Below are 27,845 nucleotides of genomic sequence, written 5' to 3'. Positions count from 1 at the left end.
GTGTGGGATATTAATAGTGGGGAAGCCTGTGCTTGTGTAGGGGCAGAGACTTGGGAAAAAATTTTTTTAATTTAAATTCAATTAATTAACATAAAATGTATTATTGGTTTCAGGGGTAGAGGAGCGATTCATCAGTTGTATATAACACCCAGTGCTCATTCCATCACATGCCCTCCTTAATGCCCATCAGCCAGTTACCCCATCCCCCACCACCTCCTCTCTGGCAACCCTCAGCTTGTTTCCTATAATTAAGAGTCTCTTATGGTTTGTCTCCCTCTCTGATTTCATCTTATTTTATTTTTCCCTCCCTTCCCCTATGATCCTCTATTTTGTTTGTTAAATTCCACATATGAATGAGATCATCTGATAGTTGTCTTTCTCTGATTGAGTCATTTTGCTTAGCATAACACCCTCTAGTTCCATCTACGGATATGGGAAATTTTCTGTGAACTTAAAACTGCTCTGAAAAAATGAAGTCTATCTTTTTCAAAAGATGTTATTTATTGATTTATTTACTAGAGAGAGCGAAAGAAAGAGAGAGCTTGCACACTCATACCAGAGCAGGAAGAGGAGCAAAAGGGGAAGGGCAGGGAAAGAGAAAGGGAGAGAATCTTAAGCAGACTCTGTGCTGATCACAGAGCCCCATGCAGGGCTCCATCCCATAACCCTGAGATGGTGACCTGAGCCAAAACCAAGGGTCAGAGGCTTAACTGAGTCACCCAGGAGCCCCAGAAAAGGAAGTCTATTGAAAGAAAAAAGGAAAAAAAAAAAAAAAGAAAGGGTAGAGAGAAGCAGGCAGATCCAGGACAGGGGTGAGAGCCCAGGGTTTCTGCTGGCCATGGTCCTGGTCCCCTCTGCCCTGGGCAGGGGTGGAGTGGGGGGCAGAGGAAAGTCAGGGCAGGTCCCTGGGCAGCCCCAGTGTGTCCAGAGCACAACAGTGACTACAGGCTGCTCCCAGCAGGTAGCGTGGAGGCCGTGATGATCCGCCTGGTGAACGGCTCCGGGCCACACGAGGGCCGCGTGGAGGTGTACCACGAGCGGCGCTGGGGCACCGTGTGTGACGACGGCTGGGACAAGAAGGATGGAGACGTGGTGTGCCGCATGCTGGGCTTCCGTGGTGTGGAGGAGGTGTACCGGACAGCTCGATTTGGGCAAGGTAAGTCCCCTGGGGGAGGAGGACACGGGGAGAGGGCCCAGGAATCCTGGCACGAGTCCTCTCCACGGCAGTCCCGCCAAGTGTCACCTGGCCTCTGCACTCCAGCCCCGTACTTCCTGCAGCGAGAGGCTCGCTGTCCCCCAGGCAAGCTGGTATGTCCCCACACAATTCTGATTATTAGAACAGTCTCCCCTTTCTCGAATTGACTTCCTTTTATTTCTCGTCTCATCAGACACCCCTGCAGGCCCTCGTTGGCAGCCCTGTGACTCAGGCACAAACCCTCTCCCACTTGCCTTTGACATTTTTGTGATGGGGCACAGCGAGGGCTGAGTGCTTAGATAGCTCCCATTGTGTCCAGGCTCTGTTCTAAACACATTACTCATATTTACTCATTTCATCCTTACAACACTAGGAAGTAGATACAGATGCAGCCCCGTTTTCCAAATGAGGAAACAGAGGCACAGAGAGGTTGAATGACTTGCCTGAGGTCACACAGCTAGCAGGTGGCAGAGCCTGGATTCACACCCTAGCAGGTGGCTTAGGAGGCCAGGCTCTTATCCATTGCGCTGGCTGTCTCTGACCCTCTCTGAGTTCTTTCTTCTTCAGGTGAACATCTCCAGTAATTCCATCTTGTCTTCATGTCAAGACATGATCTCAAAAGCCTTCACCATTTTGGTTGCTTTCCTTTCAACAGGTGGTATAAGATGCTGTGAGGGAGGGGTGCAGACCTTCTCCAGGCAGACAGCTGATTTGAACCATCCATCCCTTTCCTGCTTCGAGAAGGATAGCTCTACCCCAGCTGCGGCCCCTTCCACGGCACTGTGTCTGTCCCTCAGGCCAGCTCTCTGTATTAGTCTGCTCAGCCGCTGTAACAAATAGCACAAAAACAAACAAACAAACAAAAACAAATAGCACAGACCTGTGCTTTAACAACAGAAAGTTGTTTTCTTACAGTTCTGGAAGGTCCACAATCAAGGTATCAACAGGTTGGGGTTCCCCTGAGGCCTCTCTCCTTGGATTGTACTTGGCTGTCTTCTTCCCATGTCTTTACATGGTCTTCCCTCTGTGTGTCTCTGCCTCCTCTTCTTGGAAGGACACAGTCCTATCAGATCAGGGCACCACCCCCATGACCTCATTTTACCTTAATCACCTCTTTAAGGGGCCTGTCTCCAAACACAGCCACATTCTGAGGTGCCAGGGCTTAGAACTTCAACTTAATAATTTCAGGGAACACAATTCAGCACACGGCACTCTCTATACCTTGGTGTGCTTGCTGTGACCACCACCCAAGCTGATAGGAAGGTCTACACACAAAATAGGATCACTTATTACACACCACTGGCATGTGCTGAAAACCACCTACACTTCCACACTCGAATATAGCATTCACATTCACACGTGCTTTTTCCTCCATCAAACTGTGAACTTGAAGAAACCTGTGTGGACTCACAACTAAAACAATAGTCCCACGTGCACAAATGCAGTACTCCCCACACCCATATTAAAGTGTGCTGACCCGTGGCTCTGTGATCTTGTTGCTTCTTCACTGTGGGTCTTGGCGTCCCCATCTGTAACTTAAAAGGACTTGTTGATTCTGTGATGTGCCTTCCAGCTTGAGCCCCTTGGGATCTGAAACACTCCTGCTCACCTGTCAAGAGGACCTAAGTTCTGACAGGTGTGGGGAGGGATTTGGACTGACTCACTCACACTCAGTTGCCAGGTCCCCGTCATGACCTGCGGAGGAGCAGCTGGCCCTGCTGTGGGGGCTCCTTGTGTCATGGAGTGGAGCCAGGCGTGTTTGCTGTCTTGCCTGACACTGCGGCTACCCGACCCATCGTGCTGAATGTCTAATGGGACTCGTGGTGTGGCATGAGACGAGGGGCTGATGCATCCTCTCCAGATAGGGAAACAGAGTCAGGTCATATCTAGACTAGCTGTGGCCCCCTCCACTCCTCAGTGTCACTATTCCCTTCATTCCCACCAGCAGCTGCTGTAATTCTGCTTCTGAATCTCATCCCATAGACCTCAGTCACTGTTACAGACTGAATGTGTGTATCTCCCCTGAATTCATATATTGAAATCCTAACCCACACACTGAATGTGTGTATCTCCCCTGAATTTATATATTGAAATCCTAATCCTAAGGTGATTAGGTCATGACAGTGGAGTCCTCATGATGGGACTCATGCTCATATAAAAGGGACCCTAAACAGTTCCCTCTTGCTCTTTCCCCAAGGACACACAGAGTAGTAGGTGGTCTTCAACTCAAAAGAGAGCCCTCATCAGAACCCAACTGTGCTGGCACCCTGATCCCAGACTTCCAGCCTCCAGAGCTGTGAGAAATAAATGTCTGTTGTTTAGAAGCCACCCAGTCAATGGTACTTTGTTACAGCCGTCTCAACAGGCTAAGATGATCCCATTCACAGAAAGTGACTCTGGGTGAAATCTGTTGTGACAGCTGGCAGAGAGCAGCTGACCGGCCCCACCCGTCCTGTCCTTTCCACCGAAGGCCAGGGCGCATGGGGAGTTCACAGAGTCCAGCTCCTCGGAGGGCAGCCCACCGGGAGAGAGCACTTCCCTCCCATTTAAAGCTTTGGGCCTCATGGCAGCCTCTTTTCTTCAAGGAAAATGTCATTTCTGTTTACCTGAGCAATAGGAACTGTCAGGACAGTCCTGCTTTTCCATTCTTGGCTTCAGTGTAGACTCCTTCCTAGCAAGTGGAAGTAAAACCTTGTGGGAGAAAAAAAATCAGACATCTCTTCTGAAGAAGCCAAAACAAGTCGTTTGACTGTCAAGGGCAGTGTTTGTCTCAAACTGAGACTCCGTGGCCTCTTTCATTCCTCCTTGATTTTTGTAGCATGTGATGTGCGGGGAAGCTCTGAAATTGCCGCTTTATTATTTTTCTTTAAAGATTCATTTCTTTGTTCGGGGTGGGGGAGTGGGGCAGAGGGAGAAGGAGAGAGAATCTCAGACTCCCCATTGAGTGCAGAGCCTAAATGGGGCTCGATCCCAGGACTCTGAGATCATGACCTGAGCTGAAACCAAGAGTCGGCCACTCAACCAACTGAGCCACCCAGGCCCCACCGAAATCATGACTTTAAACCAGTCAATGCCAATCCAGACTCCCTCCCCCATGCAGGTCACATTTGCACTGTCATTTCCCCATCATGGTCGAATATCTTATGTCATGTGATAAATGAGACCTCCACAGGTCAGCTGGCCAGGTGTCACTAATGGGCTCATATCACAGAGGGTAAGAGAAGGGGCTGGCCTAGTTGAGGCTCATTTGAGCCCTTGCTCCTTCCTAATCCAGGCTGCAGAGTCTGCTTTCCTCAGCAGCTTCTAGGCACCTCCCATTGGTGGGCACTAGGCTCAGTGCTGGGACTAGGGTTGAGTAAACCTACTCTCCAACCTCAGCAGGTCCAGTGTAGAGGGAAAGGCAGGTGTGTTTACCAATTCTAAACAGCATGGTGAAGGCTCTCGTGTCGTGATGGCTATGGGGGCAGAGGGAAGGGGATGTGGCCTCTCTGGGCAGTGGTGGGGCTGTGTAGCAGATCAGGATGCCCCTCGGACCACAGCCCCCTTCCCTACTAGGGCTCCGACTCCTAATGCCAGTCTGCTCATTTCCAGCCTCAGTCTCCCAAGCCCTGGCCCCTCCTTCCATGGCTGAGCTCTCTGTGCCCTCTAGATGTGCTTCCTGCCCTGCCAGCCAGGACTGCCGGCCCATCCCCCATCTCGCTCTCTTCCCTTCCCCATCCCTTCATCTGGCCAGTCCGTGGGTCCCACAGATTTTCCCAGTGTCTACTCTGATGTCCCTTGAACCTGTCCCACTCTTACTGCTCTTGCCTTAGGAGCCCAAGCAGGGTAGAACAGTGCTTTAGGAGCTCAGGCTGTGGATTAAACCTAAGTTAGAATCTTCAATTCGGGGCACCTGGGTGGTCAGTGGTTGAGTGTCTGCCTTGAGCTCAGGTCATGATCCCGGGGTCCTGGGATCAAATCCCACATCGGGCTCCCCACAAGGAGTCTGCTTCTTCCTCTACCTATATCTCTGCCTCTCTCTCTCTCTCTGTCTCTCATGAAGAAATAAATAAAGTCTTTAAAAAAAATCTTAAATCTGCTGCTTCTAGCTAGTGACCTGGAGTAGATTGTATAACCTCCCCTAGCCTTAGCCCTTCTACTTTTTGGAAATGTATTTTTTTTAGAGAGATTTTATTTATTTATTCATGAGAGATACAGAGAGAGGGGCAGAGACATAAACAGAGGGAGAAGCAGGTTCCATGCAGGGAGCCTGATGTGGGACTCGATCCCGGGACTCCAGGATCATGCCCTGGGCTGAAGGCAGATGCTCAATCTCTGAGACACCCAGCCGTCCCTAAACCTTCCACTTTTGAAGGATGATGGCAAATGCCGCTGCCTCACCTCCACCTTCAGCTTGGCTCCTGTCACCTTCCTCCTCGTGGAATTTTTCTGCAACAAGACCTCTCCTACTCTGCCTCCCATATCCCTCTCACCCTTCAGCCACATGCTGAACACACTTGTTTTCTCTGAGCTCCCATGGCTGTTTCGTGTTTCCTTATTTTCTCAGGTTCGGTCTGGAATGCCTACCCCTCTGTCTTCATCTAGCTCATTCCTATTCAACTTTTAAAGTCAGCTCAATTATCAGCTCCTGAAGGGAGCTTTGCTGGCTGCTTCCATCCTCGCCCCATTCTGAGCTCCCCTGGTGTCATGTCTATCGTGGCACCTCTCATATGCTCCTGGGCTCAGATGCGTGTGTGAACATCTTGAGGGCTTTACCTTCACAGCTCCAAACCCCAAGACTGTGCCTAGGATATAATAGATACTGGATAAATGTGAGAGGGAGGGGAGGGTGGGAGGGTGGGTGGAGGGGACTAGGGAGGGAGGAAAGGAGGAAGGAAGGAACTTCTGTGTCGACCTAACCTGAGTCCTCCCCAGTAGAATACAAGAAACTGCCAATCCCTGGCAGTTCTCTTAGAGCTCTGGCACCATAAAATTTTCCCTGGACAGGGCTCAATCATCAAAGTATCAGTTTCTCTGGGAAAAAGCAAGGAAAGAGCCAAATGGGAGAGACTTAAAGGTGTTTTTAAAATTTAAATTGGTCTAAGAGCTGCTGGAGAGGGAGGAAATGTAGATGGAGCAGATGGCGGGTGATGGACAGAAGGAGGTCTAGGAAGAGATGGAAGGAGCCCAGTGTAGCCCAGCTGGGAGGTAGCCTTGGATCTGCAGAGAAAAATCTTTCTGTGAGACAGACAGACATACAGACAGACAAAAGGCGGTAAGGATGAGTCCAAATGCAGTTAGATTTGCAGGGGAGAGTGCAAGTCATGGAACTGGAAGTGTTCACTTCTAATCATGCTATTATTACTGGGTTTTGCCCTTCTTTTCTAAGATAAAGTCCAGATACTGGGAGATGGCTTTGTGCACGAGTCAGCAAACACTAAAGGGCCAGGGAGTGAACATTTTAGGCTTTGTGGGCCAATGGTTTCTCTCACTACTCAACTCTGCTCTGTGGCACAAAACATTATCTAACAGCGGGGCTGTGTTCCCATAAGATTTTATTTACAGAAGCAGACAGTGGGCCGAATGGCCCAGAGTCTCCCGCCCCCAGCCTAATGTTCATGCTGTGTCCTGTGGACTGTGAGGCACAAGCCCCCTGCTGCCTGCCCGTCAGACGTGTGGGCCATGTCTCTTGCCCTTAGTCGTTATGGGACAAGTCACTTAATCTTTCTGAGTTTTCCCATCTCTTAAATATCTGTTTGAAACACTGTCCTGGCTACCTCTGTGTGAGGCTCTGATGGGAGCCTGGAGGAGTCAGAGTAGCTTATTCCTCTTATTAATATTCTTCCAAATAAATATGTAGAAGCTCAAACGTTAGCTCCATGAGGCAGAGATTTTTATTGTTGTTCCATTATTTTTTTTGTTCACCGATGGAGTCCCAACACCCAGAATAGTGCTGAGCATGGAATTGGCCTTCAAATATATGTTGAATGAGTGAATGAACAAACAAATGAATGATACAGATAAAATAAAATCTCCACTTACTCGTCCCAACAATATCACCTTCAGACAGACCCTGGTGTCTAAGAGTCTGAAGACCTGGCCTCTGGTCCCGATTTTGCCCCCCACCCCCAAGATAAAATGTCATCCTATTGCTTCCTTTTTCTGACCCAGACAGTGGGGAGAAGAGTACCTTACCCTGCTTGGTTTTCACAGTGCTTTGTGAGGGAGCTTGCAGAGACACCGGTGTGGAAGTGCAGACCTAACCTAGGAAAGGGCTTCTCAGACTTGAATGTGCACATGAATCATGGAGATCTTCTTAAAATGCAGATTCTAATTCAAGTCTGGGTGGATGCAGGCCTCCGCATTTCTAAAGAGCTCCCAGGTCATGCTGACACTCCCGGTCTTGGGGCCACACTTCCAGTCATCAGATGTCCATTTTAAGGCTAAAGTGATGATTGGTACACAGAGTGGGAGTTCTAGGCTCTTGGACATGGTAAGCAGCGGGTTAACTGGCCGTTCAGCAATGCCCCCATGCTGCTATTATACTGTGCTGCTGATTTAATGACCCTACCTTTATTTTAGTAGCTAAAATTCCCTGACAAAACACTAGCTAGAGTATGGAGTTTCCTGATCCTATATAGGCATTTGAGCTGGTTACCTTGGGCCTGTTCTGTATTTGTCAGCTCCCTTTATTTGCTTCTTTATTTGTTTTGGGTGTGACTAATCCCACAGAGCTCTCAGGCCTGCAGGCTTTTCCTGGGTAATTTGTAAACTGATGTGTTTTCCAGGAGACATTTAATCTGCAAATTATTGCTGGGCCTCAAAAGGCTTATTGTGTAAGAGGCACCGGTATCTGGCCAGGGAAGAGGCTCTTGTGAAGAAGCAACAGCCAAGCCAGTGGAAGGGAGCCTCTCCTCCCACCTCTGTCCCCACATTCACTACTCAGCCATCCCATGACAACAGACACTCAAAATCCCTGCATAACGAAAATATGTCTAAACCACATAGCTCATGCGGTGGACTTTGTGGGCAGCAAAATGGTTTAGATGTTCCCTTGACATTCTTTGTAAAGGGATTTCTCCCATGCAGTTCAAGAGTGAATGATGGTTTTGAGGTTTTGGTTTTTTTTAATAGGTGCCCCACAATTCCTCTAAAAGAAGAAGTTGTCTGGATGCTGAGAGATGGGACAGGGAGGAGAAGGGCTAGGGTCAGTGCATGGTGCCAATCCCTGAGCTACCTTTTTTATAGGGTTTTGGTAAATTTCAAAGCCCTTTAAAAATCAGGAACAATTTATTACCTCATCTGACTTGCTCAGGTTGACATAATAGTTTATGACTTTTAACCCCTTACTTTGTGGGGCCAGTTCATAGACCTAACAAGCTAGGGTACTGGAGTGACCAACAATCCTGGTTTATCCAGAATGTACCTGGTTTTAGCACCGAAAATCTCACATCCTGGGATTCCCCCCCACCCAACCCCTGCCAAGTTTTAAAACTTGGTCCCCAAGAGGGGGCTGAGACCTGAATCAAGATCTGTCCCACCTATTGTAAATCCTTACTTTTTCTGCCACATCAGTGTTTCTCAAACTTCAATGCATAACCTCTTGGTTAAAATATAGATTCTGGTTCATTTGTCCTAGGTGAGACCCAAAGTTCTGCATTTCTAATAAACTCTGGGTAGTGCTGATGCTGCTGATCCAGGACCACACTTTGAGTGACCAGGCTCTAAGCCACTGCTTCTGTCAATGTCCTGAGGCTTAGTCATGCTTCCAGAGGCCTCCTAAATGGGCTCCCATCATCTGGGGCCTGGCCTGACCATTAGCACAGAAAGCATGCCAGCACCATGGGTGATGGGCTTGCCAACTGATCACTGGGGGCTCCAGGTGACTTCTGGTGCAGCCTACTCCCCTCTCCACTGACCCCTCTGACCCCAGAAAAGCCCTCTCTATTGCCTCCTGGAGCCTCACCCAGCTGCCCTATTCCTCTGACATTCATTGAGGAATTTCAGTGCCAAGTTTGTATCTCTCAAGGCTCTGGGACAATCCTAGGAAAGCCAACTAAAGCCTACTAGCAGCCCAGCAGGTTTGTCTCCTTAAGATCGAGTAAACAGGACTGATAGATTGTGTTAGGGACTTTATACTTTGGGAACTGACCTAATTACTTATAATTAGGGATGCTTCTGCCTTTCATTAAATATATGTCTGGCTATAATGCTAAATTCTGGGGTCCCTTGCCATTCCAGCACAAGTATTTTGGGCTCATAGAATGGAACCATCTGCTTTAAATTTCCTAAGATTGGAGGTAATGTTGGCACTGACATACTTGGTTATGGGGCACTGTATCTGTACCATCCAAGACCTGCCAGACATTGTCCCTCATATTAGGCCACGCTTGAGTACTCATCAACAAAGACTGAAAGGCATTATATCTCAAAAGCCACAAGGTGTCTCAAAAGCCACAAGGTGTCTCATTTAAAGTGTGGGCCAAGACCAACTTGGTCTTGAGTTCAGACCCTGGTGCTTACAAGCTGAGCAACCTTGGACTGACTGCATCCTGAGCCTCAGCTCTCCATCTATAAAATGAGTGTATTAATGTCTATCTCACAGCACCATGATAAGGATGGAAGATCACACATGTGAGATGTCTGACACATAAGAGATACCAATGAATACTGCCATCACCACCATTACAGTTATTCTGCCCTCAAGAAACTGGGCCTAGAAAATGAGTATTTGGTCTCAGTGGGGTGGAGAGGGCAGGTGGGAACCATTAGATTTGAGAATTGCTAGCAGAGCCTGGGACAGCCTGGTCAAGAACAGACACAGCAATACTCTGTTTTCTTCTGTCCTGCTCTCCTGCATATCTGCTAAGAAACCATGTGGACTTGTCCCCACAGGCACAGGGAGAATTTGGATGGATGATGTCGCCTGCAAGGGCACAGAAGATACCATTTTCCGCTGCAGCTTCTCCAAATGGGGGGTGACAAACTGCGGGCACGCTGAGGATGCTGGCGTGACGTGCAACAGACACTGAAAGTGGGCACAGTCCACAGTCCAGACCCTGCCGCCGAGCCTCCTTTCTGCATTCCTGGGGTGGGGGCATCACTTGGGACCTTGCCTCTGCCCTGCTCAGTCCAGCACCTCCCTAGCCCCAAATCCCTGTCCCAGGCCCATAGTGGCCTGTCGTCATTCTCCTCTTGGACATCAGCTCCAAAGTGCAACTCTGGGATCTACTGCCTGTCTCTCCCTTCTACCAGGGGTCCTGCATGTGAAGCCCTGGCCAACTGGATCGTCATTTTGCTCAGCCTTCTAAATACCACGCATCAGGACTCTATATCCATGCTCCTCTTTGGTCTGTCAGTTAAATGCTGAGAATATGCTGGAAAGAAATGCAGCAGGTGGAGATGAGAGGGAGGCCCGACAGGTCATTTACTCTTCAGATAATTCCCTTAGTTAGGCCATGAGTTTTGACATCTTCCTTCCCAGCAAACGATTCATTCTTCCCTCTTTGCCTCTGTACACAATTTGTTAATTCGGAGAAGTGATATAGAGGATGGGTCAGCTGTAGGAGTGATAGGGAAATGCACATCACCTGAAGGAGACAGCCTGGGTATGGAGAAGGGGAGTAAAACTGACATTCATTAAGTGACTACCGTGTGTACTACATAGCATCTTGGCTGCTAAATTCATTTATCTACTTTGCAGCACTTCTACAAGGCTTGCTAGCTTGGGTAAGACCTTACCTCTAGATAGCACTCAGCTGACCCATTCACCTGGCCAGAAAGCCAGAAGACTGAGAATGACTGTAACCATTTTTTTCTACCCGAATCCTAGCGTGTCTTTACTACACTTGGGCAGGGAGCTCAGGTACAAGACGTGGGATTACAAGATTCCATACTTCAAACCTACAGAGTATAAGATCAGACATGGACTGGCTTCCAGGCCAACCACCCATATTGGAGGAAAGCTGATTTGGAGGATGACAAGGGGTCTGTCCGGTGAGACTGAGACCAATACTCAGTCACCTGGCAGTCAGGGTTAAGACCAAGTGACTTGTGTCTCAGAGCTGTTTGGAGGTGATGATATTGAACCTTCCAGGCCTCTTTGGGTATGCTCCTGTGATCAGAACACATGTCCTGATGGATCCTGTATGGAAGTGAGGATTCCCTATAACCTCTAGCAGAAGAAGGAGCCACAAGGCTCTGCCAGTCCTCAATCTGCACCCTTCTCCTAGCAACAGGGGGATCATATTCAGCTTTTGACATGAGGAGGAAGTCAAACCAGACCATATACATGTTCTAGGACTGGGGAAAGTACGTGGTAGAAAGTGAGCACAGACTTACCTCCTTTGGGGGAGTCACAGACTGAGTCGGGCCTTGGATACACAAATTCCTGTTACATGGGGTGAGCATCGGCTTAGCTGGGGGAAGTGACACCTGGGACCCTCCAGGTACAGGACCAGCAAAGCTCCTGGCTGACAACTAAACCAATATGTACTATTGGTGTTTTTTTGCTTACAATATGCTTGTTATCCATTAATGTCCTAAAGATCAGAGACTCTCCTGATCAATTGCTATGTTTACATAACACGCATGTACTCATGCATCTTTTCCCAGAACCAATATATGTATGCATATATAAACATGGCACTCTTTACTACATAGCTCAGAGCATTACAAAGTTTGCATTAAAAAAAGAAATAGTGAAGGTGAGAGATGTCACACTGACGGAAATAAATTCCGAGTCGGTTCTGGCAAAGAATCCAGTTATCCCATTGATGGAGACCCACATAACTTTCTTACTTGGTCTTTTCACAAGTCTTGTTTTACATCAAATAAAAATCACAATGATAAGTGTTTGAACCTTAATCAAAAAGTCTACTAGTTTACATATTAAGAGGACATGGAAATAACCATGGACCTGGATTTCAGGGACTAAAGGAAATTAGGCCTGGCCTAAAATACATCAGACCTTTTGTAAGAAAGAATTTCAATAAAGCTAAAAACATGTCACTAACAAGTTTTGCATCACATTCTTTCTCCTGAAATTCTGGTGAGTGTGGGGTGGGCTGGTAAAAACTTAATGGTTTGACTATTTCTCACTGGGGATTGTTAGAATGAGCAGCTTATTAGAAGCTGCCTTCAAGTGTACCTGGTTGGCTCAATTGGCTAAGTGTCCTACTCTTGGTTTCAGCTCAGGTCATGATCTCAATGTTGTGAGACTAAGCCTTGTGTCAGGCTCTGCTCTGGATGTGGAACCTGATTGGGATTCTCTCTCTCCCTCTCTCTCTCTCTGTCCCTTTCCCCCACTCAATCTCTGAGAGAGAGAGAGAGAGAGGAAATGAGAGAGAGAGAGAGAGGAGCTGTCTTCATACTTCTGGAGGACAAAAAAACAGTCTAGACCAAGAACATGGTGGAACATGACATCTCAAGCCTTAGTAGGTGACCTAAGGAAAGAGTCCCAGGCAACAGAAAAATCAAGGCCCAGCTTATAAGAGAATTGCATTTTTATTCAATCAAGGAAAGAACACCTATTTGTTTACTCACATCTCCAGAGTTCATACTTGGGAATGAAAGAGTGCTTCCTATAATTATCTTCCCTCTGTCATAACCGGAACATTGTCCAAAGTGCTTGAGACATATAATTTCAAACATTGAACAACATGTAACACAAGACTGTGATACTTGAGAAAAGGCAACATGGTGAAGTGAGCTTACCCTGGCTTAGGCTCTCTGTCAGACTGTGGCACAGTGGAGGGGAGCTCTGAGTCCAGAAATATTACTAAGGCAAAGAAACAAAGATCGAAAGTAGAGGAGGCCAAGATGGCTGGAATTTGCAGGGCACAGTCCTCAAGAGTAGAGAACTATACAAAGAAAGTTCCAGAAACGTGTTCCCTTGACTTGTCAGCTGAATAACAATCTGTGTGAACCCCTATGCGGCCAGCTAAAACAACTTCTGAGGAAAGTATCATTATCAGAGCTCAGGCAGAGCTGAGAATTGTTCAAGTTCCCTCTAGGCAGAGTGGGAGAATCACCTAGGGGACTGAAAATCCTTCTTGAAAGCTCTTTAGCCTATTCTATTTTGGGGGATGGGGTGTGAGCTGATGGAGAGGGATACCTAGAGCTATAGTCAAACCCCATCTAAGCTCCAAAAAAGTGGAAGGTGGAGGGAAGGGAGAAGAAAAGGAGGGAAGGGAGAGGGGTATTCTAAGGGTTGAAAGGAGAACCATTTTAAAGAGAGAAACACAAGTGAGTCACACATTTGACATTTGCTAGAAATGTTCTCTCTTTAAATCTCAGGTTGAATTCGTAGGTTTTTAGGATGGTTTGAAAGTTATCTAGGTAAGTTGGTGGGGCCAGGTGAGTTGAGGACCCCTACTCCTCCGCCACCTTGCCCCCCCCCATAGATCTATTTGATATAAATGTGACTGTCATAAAACAATGCAACTGGAGAAACTAAGGGGTGCTCATGGTAGAGAAAGTTTGGGCTCCTTTCCACATATCAAGTCCACCACGGTGGTTGGTTTAACTACAGCACACAAGGGCCCCAAGGGTTGGTTCTCACCAGCATCTGAAGTGAGACTAGTGGTTCCCTATAGACATTAGACAGGGCAGAAAAAGAAGAGTCATTGTCCTTCTCCATGAGGGCTGTTCCTACTACTGGCTGAGTTAAGCTGAGGATGAGCAACAAAGAAATAATTCCAGAAAAATAACGAACATCTTTAATAAACATTTCCTGGCTCCTTGCCTGGCCCACTTCCCTCTCAGCCTCACCTGTGTCCACACCAGGATGCTCTCTTATCCCACCTTGTGTTCTCCTCAGTGAGCAGAAGAGTGTGCTGGCTCTGTTGTCTACCAGGGCTTTGGGCACTGGGAGCTTGTTCTAGGTCTGAGGGAAAGAACTCTCCCTCCTTTGACGGATGGATTCAGATCCATTTTACCAGGCACAGTGAAGCACCTTCCTCTCTGAGGAAGCTCATGCTCTACCCACAGGAGAATGGTTCTGACAAAGTTCTTCCCTTCTATCATGTGCGTGTTTATTGAATAAGTATTCACTGAGTATCGACTGTGTGCAAGGCCCCATACTACGTAAAAGGGATAGAGTGGTAGACCAGACCCATTTGGTTCCTGCCCTCACTGAGCTTCCATTCTAGCTTTTATCCTTTTAACAGGCTTTCAGCATGACATTAACCATGAGAGAATAATAACGTCCCACAGCAAGAAATGTACAGGTAAAAGGGACAGTGGTTGCCTGCCAAACTATTTATGCAAAACACAAATAGCCCAATTGTCTAAAAAATCATCTTCCTGCTAGTGAGATGACAGTAGCACGGGTGGCTCTGGTAATGCAAATAATCATCAATAGGAAATGGGGATGATTAAACAGTAAGTATACATGCCCATTCATTCAAAATAGTAGTAGATAAGCAGAAATCATATGACAGATACCACGGCTAACACCCCTTGAGCACTTGCTGTGTGACAGACGAGAATGGACTCCCTGAATTTTTATAACCACTGGTTCTGTTCTGATCATCCCAATTCTGTAGGGGTGGGGAGGGTGGGGGACTCAAGTCCTGGAAGGATCATACAGTGGAGAAGGTAGGACTTGAATCCAAGAAATCTTAAACTAACACCCTACATAACACAAGCAACCATGGTACTAGAATTCTAAGAGGTTAATCTGAGGAAAGGGGAAATGGAGACCATAGACCAATTATGAATACATCATATTTCATCCCTTGAGTCCTGTTAACCTGCTTACTGAAATAAACCATTGTGTATTCCGTTATTTACGCTGAAATGATCCTGATGCATTGCCTATAGAGTGAATGCACAGCAAGCCCTTTAACAAGGATCAACCTGGGGCACCTGGGTGGCTCAGTTGGTTAAGTGTCTGCCTTCAGTTCAGGTCACGATCCCAAGGTCCTGGGATTGAGCCCCCCATCGATCTTCCTGCTCAGTGGGGAGTCTGCTTCTCCTTCTCCCTCTGTGTGCTCTCTCTCTCAAATAAATAAGTCTTTTAAAAGCAACAACAACAAGGACCAACCCACTCAGAACAATCACAGCTCCCTCTGACCCCCAGTGGACTCCCTAAAGAGGCTGCAGGCTCTTTCTTTCTGGCCAATTCTGGGAGATCTCAGCTTTTCAGAGCCTTTAAAGGAGTTAGACGAGGGTGAAGTTATGGACTTGCCAGGGTCTGTTCTCCTGCTACGTCGTAAAAGGAGTCCATCTGTGATTCCAAATACTTTTGGTGTCTTTCTTTCTCTTCCCATTCTACTCAGCACCTTCGGTCTTTCTGAAATGATTCCTAAAATCTTCCCTCATTGCTAAGGATTTCAACTCAAATCATTTTTGGGTATAATTTATTCCCTCTCTAAAATCATTTGACATATTTATTTATTCTTGTATCACAAATCAGAGTGAAAAGGAAGTTGTTTGACATTTGGAGCTGTGTAACTTTATGCAAAGAAGAATGTCAGGCGGGTCCCACCACAGCACACGCTAATCATAGCAAATGGGGTAACATTTCCCGAATCAAGATTAAGAGCCATTTACTATTTACACTGAACAGATTTCCTGAGCTATCCAGTTCCAATCAGACAAATATCTTATTCCTTCCATGTGTTTCTGAAACATAGTTATACACAAGCATAGAAAACCAGAAGGTTAAGAAATCTTTCTCAAAGGACAGTCTTTTGAGGTCCTTCACAAGTAGCTTATTACTGGGCAGTAGAAGGCAAAGGGCAGATGGGATGTCTCCCTATTTGCAGAGAGAGGGGTGTGTCAGAAGAGAGTGGGGTCAGAGTAGGACATGAGGTTAAATGATGGGGAAAAGAGATGATTTATGTTTTGCAAGTAAACCAATGAAACCGACTTTTCTGGAGCTTTTTATGAGGAATTAGAGTTTCAAGTTGGGAACCAGAAACTTCAGATTCTGTGATATAAACAAACCCAGAGAAAGGCGATTGGAATCGGGGCTCTTATTATAAATAGTGGGAGTCCCTCTCCTACAGTCACCTTCTTATCTACAATTGTAGGCATTAGTATCTTCTGACAGCAAGATTCCTCATCTAAGAAACAAGACGTTTGAGTATGTGATTTGGTGGTTGTTCCATATACTTAGTTGATCAATCTCCTCGGACACTGTGCCTTCATTTAGGGTCATCTCTCACCAGCTGCCTTATATGGGCTTTTGCTGGAACAGCACAGCCAATATAAAATCCAGAGCCATCAACTTTCTACTCATTCCAGTAAATGTCAAGCCAGAAGTCTTTATTAGAACAGTTACGTATAATATTTGCTCATTTTACTAAAATGATGACCAAAACAAACATTTGATAAGTTGTCCAGTCAAGTACCTACTTGTCTGTGTGACATAATGCCCATTCAAACTCTAACCTTTAACAAAGATTCCACTATAATTCCTTGCTTCTTTTAGAGCCCAAAGCTCTGTACCTGTGTTCCTTTGTCCTTTGCAATGGCTGCTCTGAACATCTGTGTCAATGTTTAAGTTAGTTGTCTCTCAGCTCCAGACCCATCGTAACACTCATCTTTGAGATACTCTGTGATACTTCATAAACTGTACTGCTTTGTGGACTCCCTGTTGCACTCTTCATGTAGGCAGCACCAGAGGGAGACTGTGAGGCTGGAGAACAGAGAAGGGCTTGATCCTGTCTGCTCCTCTGCTGTTCCAGGGAGAAAGCTGTTCCCTCTGTGAGCTTTCCTTGTTTGCTTGAGGTTTCTGTAAACATCACACCAGCATGACATCTTCCTGTAACATCTAAGGTGCCTTCCTGTAGCATCAGCTGGATTCAGACTGCAGTTTTCCCAATGCTTGTGGAACCAGCCTCCTCATGCTCTCTCAGAGACACTGGCACCGACCTCCAGTATCCTGTCCAGGTTCTGCGTGGCACCTCTACAGGACTTTTCTTGTTCTCACAGCTACAGGGATGATGGTTACTTCCTACAGCTGCTACCACCATGGTCTCATTGAATTCCCCTTTTGCACTTTTAGTTCTCTCGTTAACAGCTCTTTATATTGAATGTTCTTTCAAATAACTGGTATGGTTTTGCCTTCTGGCTGGACCCTGATGGATACAGCAATTGAAGCTTTAAAAAAAATCATTGCCAGGGAACTCTCTCCTTTAAAGAGAGCCACCAAAGGCCACCATTTTTTTCTAGACTAGGTCACATTTTTAAACACTTAAACAAACAAGCAAAAAAACCCAAGATTTTGAAACACATCAATAAATAAAATTGGCTCTCCCCTCATTTGGACTCAAAGAAGTAGAATTGAAATTTGTAAGGTACTCTACCTATGACAGCCTTAAAACAGTTCTGTAGGCTAGTATTTCCATCTTATTTATTTTTTTAAAAGATTTTATTTGTTTATTCATGAGAGACACACAAAGAGAGAGAGAGAGAGAAAGGCAGAGATACAGGCAGAGGGAAAAACAGGCCCCATGCAGGGAGCCCAACGTGGGACCCAATCCCGGGTCTCCAGGATCACACCCTGGGCCAAAGGTGGCGCTAAACCGCTGAGCCACCTGGGAAAAGTATTCCCATTTTATAGATAGAGTGACCTCGAGAAAAGACAGTAAGCAAACCAGGATGACAACCAATAAGCGGCAGAGGTGAGACTTAGGCTCAGATCTAAACCCAAAGGCATACCATGTTGCCTCCACAAACTAGATGGCATGGATCCATCTCTTCTCAAAAGAAAGGAAATGAATTAATTCAAACTGAATACATATGGTACAGTACTAGAACATAGGAAAGTAGGTCTTAAAAAAATGAAGAAAGCAACATTCTTTGCCTCCAGAAAGCTCTCATTCTAGTGGAAAAGACAAGATAATGCCAATGTGGTCTTAATTAGTGCAACCCTAAGGAGTGGGGAAAATTGCAATGGGTAAGAACTGACCTTTCTTTTATGGTTGGTGTTATGAACAGTGATCCTTGAACAAACATGTTATTATTAGCTCTTCTTTAGCAGTCAGTAATTGACTCTGCTGTGGAATATCAAGAATGTGGAATGTCAGAGGGGAAGAAAAGAAAAAGAAAAAAAATTAAGAAAAGAAAGGAAACTGTATTTATTGGTTACCTAATATTTGCCAGACACTGTGCTCCATGTTTTACATACATTGATTTATTCAATCCTCATGGCTACTCCACGAGGAGAAAATTATTATTATTCCCATTTTATGGATGTAAAAAATGAAGCCCAGAGGAGTTAAGTAATTTGCCTAGTGTATGTAGCTATTCAGGGGGTAGGGTTAGGGTTTAAGTTCCTATCTCGACTAAGGCCAGGGCCACAGGCCTGGAGACAAGATGTTGGACTTGAGAGATTTAGGAAATGATGATTATCCTTGATGTTTCTGGCTCTCCATAAAGCAAAATGAAAGATAAGTTTATAAACCAACTATCTTGTGCCTCATCTATGCGTCCAACACACTATTGAAGCTCACAAAGAAAGGAGATAGGAATTCCTTAGGGTAAGAAAATTAGATTCATTCTCTTGCTGACATTTGCGCTACCGTGTTAGGAGGGGGGAGCCTATTCTGTTCTTCAGTGTTTTGGAGTGTAGATTAAGAAAGAATTTGCTGAAAATTTAAGCAAACAGACATTTTTTTGGGCAATCGGAATTGTAATTCAGGAGACATAAAATCAGGAAGAAACCTAAACTGTCTGAGGAACACAGAGAGAAGCAAAGTAATAAAGGAGAAAGGTTATAAGAGTAGTTCTCACTTAGGTCTGCTATGCAAAACAGAGATTGATATTAGATCAAGTGAGGTTGGTTGGGGTAATATGCAAATAAGGGATTGAAGCTTGTTAAACTGAACTGACCCCTTTCCAAATGAAGAATGGGGATGATCCAATTGCCATAGTAAGGAGGAAGTCAAGTCCAGGCTGAAGGCTTGTGGCTGGCTTAAAAGCTCTAAAAGTTCATAGCTCTTCCAACAAGGATGTGCATAAATTCTTCTTCCCATATGGCCTCCTGACCCTATTTTTAAAAAGACTCTTAGTTGGGCTTGCTTGCTTCTTTTTGAAATCTCCTTTTACAATAGTGAATAGTATGTCTATCAATCTATGGCATGTCTGTCCCACTCGTACAACCTATCATGAGTACACCCTGAATCCAAATATTGCTGCAAAACTTGTCTTTACTTCATCTGATTGCTGCTGCATGGACCAAGGCTATCTTGGAAGCAGTGGTCACTCCTAATGCTTGCAGGGAATGCAAATACCAACAAATTTCTGTTGTTTATCTTGACTGCCTCTCAGAACATAATGCTGGTATCATGCTAAGTGATCCCCAACCTGCAAGAAGGGAAAGTAGGGAGGAATAAGGGGGATGAAGGTGCTAAAAACCCCACCTTCCAGTAGAAGCACTTAGATGAGGCAGGCCTATTGGTAAATAAGCAGTCTTCTGAACAAGTACATTCAAGGTCATATAGATACATATTCAAGATATATAACAAGGGCTCCTTGGACCTCTTCCACCTAGTTGATTGACCCTTACACTTCTTTTTTTCTCCTTCCTCCCTCCAAACAGTATATGTTATGCCTAATTTATATTAAGAAGCCTAATTTATATTAAGAAACTGAATGATGGCCTGCTTTTAAGTTTCTTAATTTGTACAATAGCTGGAAATAACATGTCCACATGTTTATTGAAACTTTTCATTAAGACAAGCACTCTGCTAGGTTCTGGAGACATAAGTTATAAGACAGTCTGTTCCAGCCGGGTCTCAAATGATTGAAAAAAAAGAGACACACTCTTACTGGCTCACCTAAAAAGTTGCATGCCAGCCACACATTACTTGGTCTAATCAGCTGTGGCCAAGCTAGAGGAGCCAACAAGAGAGTGCAGTCACATAGTACAGACTCTTTGCCTTTGTATTATGGTTTTTGGAAAACTCAGATGAAATTTAGATGAAAATTGAAGTGAAATTAGAGATAATTTTTCAATGCCAAAAAGGCATCAAGAACTTGAACAGTGAAATGATCTCTAAAGAAATAGAATCTGCAGATGGTTTAATAGGTAAGCTCTAACAAATATTCAAAGAACAGAGCTTGCAAATCTTAAACAAGTAATTCCAGAGAAGAGAAAAAGAGAGAACACTCCCTCAACTCATTTGATGAAACTTGAACAACCTTCATGACAAAAACAAGACAAAAATTCATGAATAAGGAACAATTATAGGTCAATCTCACCCATTAGCATAGACACAAATACCCTTAACAACATATTAGCAAATGGAATCCAGCAAAATGTAAAAAGCATTCTACATCATGCCAAGTTGCATTTATCTTAGGAATGCAAACTTGGTTTAACATTAGAAAATCTATTAATGTAATCATCACATCAATGGATTAAAGGAGAAAATGTGTATGATTATCTGGATAGATGATAGAAAATTCAATACTTGAGTTGCTTGGGTGGCTCAGTCAATTAAGTGTCTGACTTCAGCTCGGGTAATGATTGCAGGGTCCTGGGATGGAGCCCTGCATTGGGCTCCCTGCCCTGAGAGGAGCCTGCTTCTCCCTTTCCCTCTGTATTGACCAAAAGCTTATAAAACATATACCTGAATGCACATATCAACAATTTTCCTCTTAAACATCAAAAACAAGGTAAAAATCTTTAGCTATCTCTACAAACTTTCAGCAATGCAACAGACAATCTTAGCCTCTGCAGTAAGAAAAGAAAAGGAAAAAAAGTGTGAGAATTGGAAAGAAAGAAGCAAAGCTAAGTATTTGCAGATGATATGATCTTACACACAGAAAACTGAGAATATGGATGAATTATTAGAATTAATATGGAAGTTAAATGGAAAGAAAAAGAGATGTAAACATGCAGTCCTTCATTCTGATATCTACTCACTTTCAGGTATACTGCTAATTCTGAAGTTTTAAAAAAATGAAAAATTATAATCCAGTGTTAATTTTCTTTTTTTTTTTTTCAGTGTTAATTTTAAAGCTCCTCAAAAGATATGGATAACAGCCAATTGCTTTCATGAAGTGTTTAAACAGATGGAGCACAGAACACTGTGTTGGGGCCCACCAAGCCCTGGACCATGCAGCCCCAGGCCATCTCTCTAGCTGCATCATAGTCCACTGCCCACTCTCCTGCCCTCCTCCATTCTGTTTACCTGACAAGTCCAATGCCGTTGCCCCTGCAGAGAGAGTCCTTCCTCCCACTGCCCCTCTCCTTTTTTTTTTTTTTTTCCACTGCCCCTCTCCTAAACCTCACTCGTACTCTCTTTCAGGTCTCAGCCAATATACTACTTCTGGAGGAGCCTTCCCTGAGCCCCACACTAGAGTATGCCCCTTTATAACCATCTACTATGCTTCCCTGCTCTCCCCCTTTCACGTCACTGTTCCTGTTTGTTTAGTGTCTAATTCCCTCAGTAGACAGTCAACTCCACGAGGGCAGGAACTAGTTCTCCACTATGTTATAAGCACCTGCTAGAGGGCCTGACAAATATGGGAGGCTTACTATCTGAAGAAAGAATGGGAAATAGGGAGGAAGAAAAATCTCCTTTCTGCACTAAAGACAGAAGAAAGAGAACTTGTATGTTGGGGCTGGGTAGGCAGATGGTTGGGAGGTGAAGCTGGTGTGGAGTTTACTTTCTGGGGAAACATCCCCATCCCACAGTATTTTAGAATATTATTATTTCTGAAGTCCATGTTGCCCAGTAGCAGCTTCCCAGCAACAGACATAATGGGATCTTCTCTAGAAATTCCACTATCTAATCTGTTATTACTGGTGAATTGCATTGCTGGAAAAAAGATTAGTAGGCAGAAATGTTAAAATTCCACCCCCCCCCAAAAAAAAACCACATCTCAATGGTGTGTAACTATAGTTTGACATCATTCATTGGGCAGAAATTGTATTATAATGTGGGGGACCATTTGGTAAAATAGAAAGATTATGGAATATGGAATTAGAAGGCCCGGATCCAAGTCTTAGTTCCTCAACTTAGGAACTCAGCCTCAGAATCATCATCTATAAGCCAGGATATTCTTACACACCTTATGTTACGACGATTAAGAAATATGTGTTAAATTGCAAGTCTTTCACAAAATCTAAAGGGCTATACAAATCATGACATTTATGTAATAACTTGAAAGACTTTGGCCTTTGGTTTACTGGAGAGATTCTATTTTAAAATTATAAGAATTGATTGATAATGTGATACAATACAAATCCTCTATTAAACAAATTCTGGTACCAAAACAAGCCATATTTCCTTGTATTACATTGTTAGAGTGATGATAGCAATCACATATTTACCAGAACTGTTAAGCAAACATAGGATTTTGAGCTTTTTAATCACTCCATGGGAGCCTACCCTAGGGGCCTAGTTCTTTCCTGGAAAAGCAGACACTGAGGAATCTGTAGTGTGGACAGCTTCAGAATACACTTTGTAGTCCATTTCTCTGTAGCTTACTGGGTTACAGGCCAAAGAGCTTAAGGGAATCTGATGGGCCAGAGGGTAGAGTAGATAGCAAGTAGATGGAGAAAAATGCCATGTGTATTTCCCTCCCCTCCAGTAAGACCACTGCTGGCTCTCTGGTGACATCTTCAGACTAATGAGAGAATGAGAACTGAAAGCTTTAGGGAAAGACTCGTCTAGGGCCAAAATCAACTAGATTTCTAAAGCCCACCATATTGTGTACATGAATCTCCTGGGGGTTTTGTTCAAACCTGGATGCTCATTCAGTCGATCTGGGGCAGGACCCAAGATTCTGCAGGTCTGTCTCCCTGGTAACGCCACGATGCTGATTGGCCACAACCACATGTCAAGTAGCAAGGCTCCAAGGAACTTTCAGAGTATTGAATGTCAGGGGATGAAAGGGTATTAGAGGTCCTCTTGTTCAACCTCCTTATTTTACAGGTGAGGAAGCTGAGAACAGAGAGAGAAGGTGGGCAGCGCCACAAATGTGAATAATGTAAGATGTTTCAGTTCTCTAAACCTGGCTCTCTTGTCTGTACCAGCAAATTCTGTGAGCTGAGAAAGGCTTTCCAGCTCTAATATTTAATGACGATATCACTTGCCCAGAGCTACACCACTTAGACATGAAAATGGCTGTTTTGCGCAACGGATGCTTTTTTCCCCATTTCTCTTTGACGTGCTGCTGGCTGGGGTAGTAACCAGTTCTAGATGAGGTAAAAGATGCTCCTGGTTCCAAATGAAATTGATGCTTCCCAGATGGTAAGAGCCCAGTCCAGATTGCTGAAGGGGAGTCAAGGTCAGAAATCACCATAGGTTCTTCCTGCTGTCATCTGACCACAACAACAAAGAAAGGCCAACTCCCAAAATAGTCACTGTAGCATATCATCCACCAGGTCCAGCAGGATTGCCTCAAGCCTGACCCTTAACATCAGCCAGAGTATTCTCTTCTCCAGGTTTTGTGGATGCCCCAGCCGATGTCACAATTGCTCCCTCTAGCCTTGCAATTGAGGAAATAAACAGGACTATTGATTTTTAATTCAAGGACGTTTAGAAACAAATTCAGCTAAGTCTCAACTGTATTAGGTGTAATTGGTCCAAGTTTTGGAATGAATTACCTTGAGAAAAACAGCTGACACTGCACTTTATAATCCAGGACCTTGGAATGGTTTACCCCCAGACCACAATTAATTGGCAAAATATGGGAAATAAGCACTGACTCATGGAGTTCATTAACATTATCATTTAAAGTAATGGTTAAGCTATCTGAGTTCGGAAATGCAGAAATTGACACTTGTGTGTACAATCTGGCAAGGGTAGTGGAAATTTCCATGAATCTGCCACATATTAGACATGTGTCCTTGGGCAAGAAGCTCTTTAGCCACTCTGGGACTCGAATGTCTACATTTGTGAGGTGAAGGGGTTGTATTATATGAACTCTCAGTTCCCTTCCAGCCCCAGTATTTTATGACCTCAAAACCTGCAAGAGACAATTCACAGTATCTACACAAGAAAAATGTTGCTGGTAAGAATATACTTGTACCTTAATGTTGTACACAGAACTGTCTGTTCGCAGGAGCTATCTACACAGCTAGTTGCCTGTCATCTGGGATCTTGATCATATGTAGCTGTTTCTTCAGCAAATAATGAGACGGAGAAACTGAAGGGGTCCCATGAAAAAACTGGTCTTTTGCTCCTTTTCCTGCTTCTGTTCTTGCTGGGATCTGCACCCTTGCCCTACACATAGCTTATCATATCGATAATGTATGTCCTCCTTGTAGAGATCAAGGAGTTAATGACCTCTTTCGAGTCTTCCAGCCCAATAGATATCATCTAAGTAATGACTGGGTGAGGTCTTCATATACTTTTTCCACCTTGACCCAAGATCCCCAGCTCCTGGGCATAAGTGACTTGGGAGGCGGTGGGGTTGGGATGGACATTTGAGCATTTCACCTTGTTCTGACCAGTTTCTGGATGACTGAGAGGACACATGCACTGGAGCACAATCATCATCAGTAAAAACCCCAGGCCCCAAACAAAGATGAGACTCACTCTCCTTTTCCTTTCTGCATCTCCCAGATGCTCTCTATGTATCTGCTCTCTATATATCTTCAATAAGCTCTGCTTTCACTTCTTGCTGACTCGTGTTTGATTTCTATCCTGAGCATAGTAAAGGACCCTCTTGACCCATCCTGTGGGACCCCCTATGGATCCTTAGACTTGTCCTGCCTGCATCAGTGGCATCATGTTTGGCACATAGCAGGAATTCATATATGTTTAATAAGTGAATGAAAAGAGTCAAGTCTTAATTTAGAAATTCTAAAATTTTGGCAAAGTATAAGAACACAATTTCCTTGATCTGCTTCCAGTTGCTGTCCTCTCTCTCCTCTTCAAAACCAAATCTCAAAAGATGACCTGCTTCAATGATGTTATAATAGTGATGCATAGTGGCAGATGGTAGCTACACTTGTGGTGAGCATAGCATAATGTATAGAGAAGTTGAATTGCTATGTTATACACCTGAAACTAATGTACCATTGTGTATCACTACACTCAAATTTTTTAAAAAATTATTTAAAAAAATTTTTTAAATAAAATTTAAAAATTTAAAATTTTTTTAAAAAATGCTGACTCCATTTCCTCACTTCCTACTCCCTTTCTCATCATTTATCCCTTTAGGGACACTCAAATAGTCTGAAGCTTATCAGTGACTTCCAAGTTGGTATGATATTATGAAATATGCAAACTTGGTGTTGGTCTCTGGTTCCTGGGACAGAGCTTCCAAAGTGCTTGTGATTTCCTGAGTGATAAGGACAAGAAGAGGAGTCTTTAGATACTAATAATAAGTCCCATTCAACTATACTTGTATACACTAATGAGGTGACTCTTAGAAAATGAGGGCTGGTTACCAGAGGAACTAACCATTTGATGTGAGGGTTGGAACTTTTAACCCCACTGTGATTTCTGGAGAGGGGCAGAGGAGGTGGGGACTGAATCAACCATTAATGGCCAATGATTTAATCAATCGTGCCTAATAATGGAACTTGCATAAAAATCCTAAACATGGGATTGGGAGAGCTTCTGGGTTGGAGGCCCTGGAAGGGCATCACGCCTGGCAAGACCATGGAGGCTCCATGCCTCTTCACTATATCTTGCTCCATGCATCTCTTCCACTCAGTCTGCTCCTGAGTTTTATGCTTTAGAATAAACTGGTGATCATAAATGAAGTGTTTCCTTGAGTCCTATTAGCCATTCTAGAAAATGATCAGTCCAAAGGAGAGACTCATGGGAAGCTCAGATATGTAGCCAGTTGGCTAGAAATATAGGAGGCCCAGACTTATGATTGGCATTTTGTGGGGCAGTCTTCTAGGACTGAGCTCCTCACCTGTGGTGTCTGTGTTAACTCCCAATAGTTAGCAGAATTGAATTAAATTGCAGGACATCCAGTTGGTGTCTACAGAGAATTAAAGAAATGGGTGGTGTGAAAACACACATTTGGTGTCAGAAGGGTTGTGAGTAGAGTTGGTAAACCAAATGGGCCTTTTGCCATGTTTATAATGCATGATCACTCACCAGCACTCAGCTCTATTGTTTACCATCTTCCTTTTGTATCATGCTCACTTGGCTTCCTTCACACCACACTTACATTTCAGGTTTCACTCAACTTCTGTGACTGCTTATCTTCACTCTCCTTTGTAGGCTCACCTTTTCCCCCTGGCCACTAAGTGCTGGAATTCCTCAAGACTCAGTTCTATAAGCACTCCTTGGACTTTCAGGTATCTATATGCCCCTGACTCCATAATGAGTATCTTCAGACCAGACATCTCCCCTGAACCTCAAGCTTATATTTCCAATGGCTTACATTATTATCACTCATATATCACAAAGATGGCCAATTCATCAATAAGAAGACAAACAACCTGATTAAAAATTAGGCAAAAGATTTGAACAGACACTTCAGCAAAGAAGATACACACATCGGTATAAATGCATAAACGCACATTCAGTGCCATAAAAACCACCCCAAGACACATCCATTAGAATGGCCAAATTTTTATAAAGCAAAAAATGACATTACCAAGTAGTGATGAAGATGTGGTGTAACTAGAACTCATGCTTCACTAGTTGGGATGCAAAATGGTGCAGCCATTTTAGAAAATAGCTTAGCAGTTTTTGTTTGAATATTTTATCTTCTTGGGGATCCCTGGGTGGCTCAGCAGTTCAGCATCTGCCTTCAGCCCAGGGCGTGATCCTGGAGATCCGGGATCGAGTCCCATGTCAGGCTCCCTGCGTGGAGCCTGCTTCTCCCTCTGACTGTGTCTCTGCCTCTCTCTGCCTCTCTATCCCTCTCTCTGTGTATCTCATGAATAAATAAATAAAATATTAAAAATAAATATTAAAAATAAATATTTTATTTATTTATTCATGAAAGAAAGACACACACAGAGAGAGGTAGAGACACAGGCAGAGGGAGGAGAAACAGGCTCCATGCAGGGAGCCTGATGTGGGACTCGATCCCAGGACCCTGGGGTAACAGCCTGAGCCAAAGGCAGACGCTCAGCCACGAGCCACCCATGCGTCCCTAGCTTAGTAGTATTTTTATAGTTAAACATACACAAGGCAATGACCCCAATTCTGGACATTTATTCTAGAAAAATGAAAACCTATGTTCACATTGGTGATGTACACGAATCTTTCTTGCAGTGTTATTCATAAATGCCCTAAACTGGAAACCCAAATGTCCTTCAATGGGTGAGTGACTAAACAAATTGTGGTGTACCCATATAGTGCAATACTACTCATGATTTTTTTTTTAGGGGCACCTAGGTGACTCATATGGTTAAACATCCAACTCTTGATCTCAGATCATGATCACAGGTCGTGAGTTCAAGCCTTGCATTGGGTTCCATGCTGAGTATAGATCTTTTATTTTATTATTTTTTTAATAAATTAATTTTTATTGGTGTTCAATTTACCAACATACAGAAAAACACCCAGTGCTCATCCCGTCAAGTGTCCCCCTTAGTGCCCGTCACCCATTCCCCCCCACCCCCTGCCCTCCTCCCCTTCCACCACCCCTAGTTCGTTTCCCAGAGTTAGGAGTCTTTATGTTCTGTCTCCCTTCCTGATATTTCCCACACATTTCTTCTCCCTTCCCTTATATTCCCTTTCACTATTATTTATATTCCCCAAATGAATGAGAACATACACTGTTT

General features: G+C 44.4%; 1 protein-coding gene across 2 annotated transcripts in view; it reads left to right on the top strand.

The window, feature by feature from the left end:
* SCARA5 (scavenger receptor class A member 5) overlaps positions 1 to 12,188 on the top strand; it is a 121,206-nt gene extending 109,018 nt beyond the window's left edge. The window contains exons 8-9 of one of the 2 annotated variants that reach the window (XM_072719555.1): positions 962 to 1,156; positions 10,070 to 12,188. In XM_072719555.1, coding sequence (XP_072575656.1) covers positions 962 to 1,156; positions 10,070 to 10,206 — 332 coding nt within the window. In that variant the 3' untranslated portion in view covers positions 10,207 to 12,188. Of the gene's footprint in view, positions 1 to 958; positions 1,157 to 10,069 lie in introns of both variants that reach the window. The other variant, XM_072719554.1, reaches the window with a different exon arrangement.
* The last annotated feature ends 15,657 nt before the right edge of the window (positions 12,189 to 27,845 follow it).

This window comes from Vulpes vulpes, chromosome 9 (genome assembly GCF_048418805.1).
Source record: "Vulpes vulpes isolate BD-2025 chromosome 9, VulVul3, whole genome shotgun sequence".
Classification (NCBI taxonomy): domain Eukaryota; kingdom Metazoa; phylum Chordata; class Mammalia; order Carnivora; family Canidae; genus Vulpes; species Vulpes vulpes.
The sequence above is the reverse complement of the archived record's forward strand: the minus strand, read 5'-3'. Positions and strand labels throughout refer to the sequence as shown.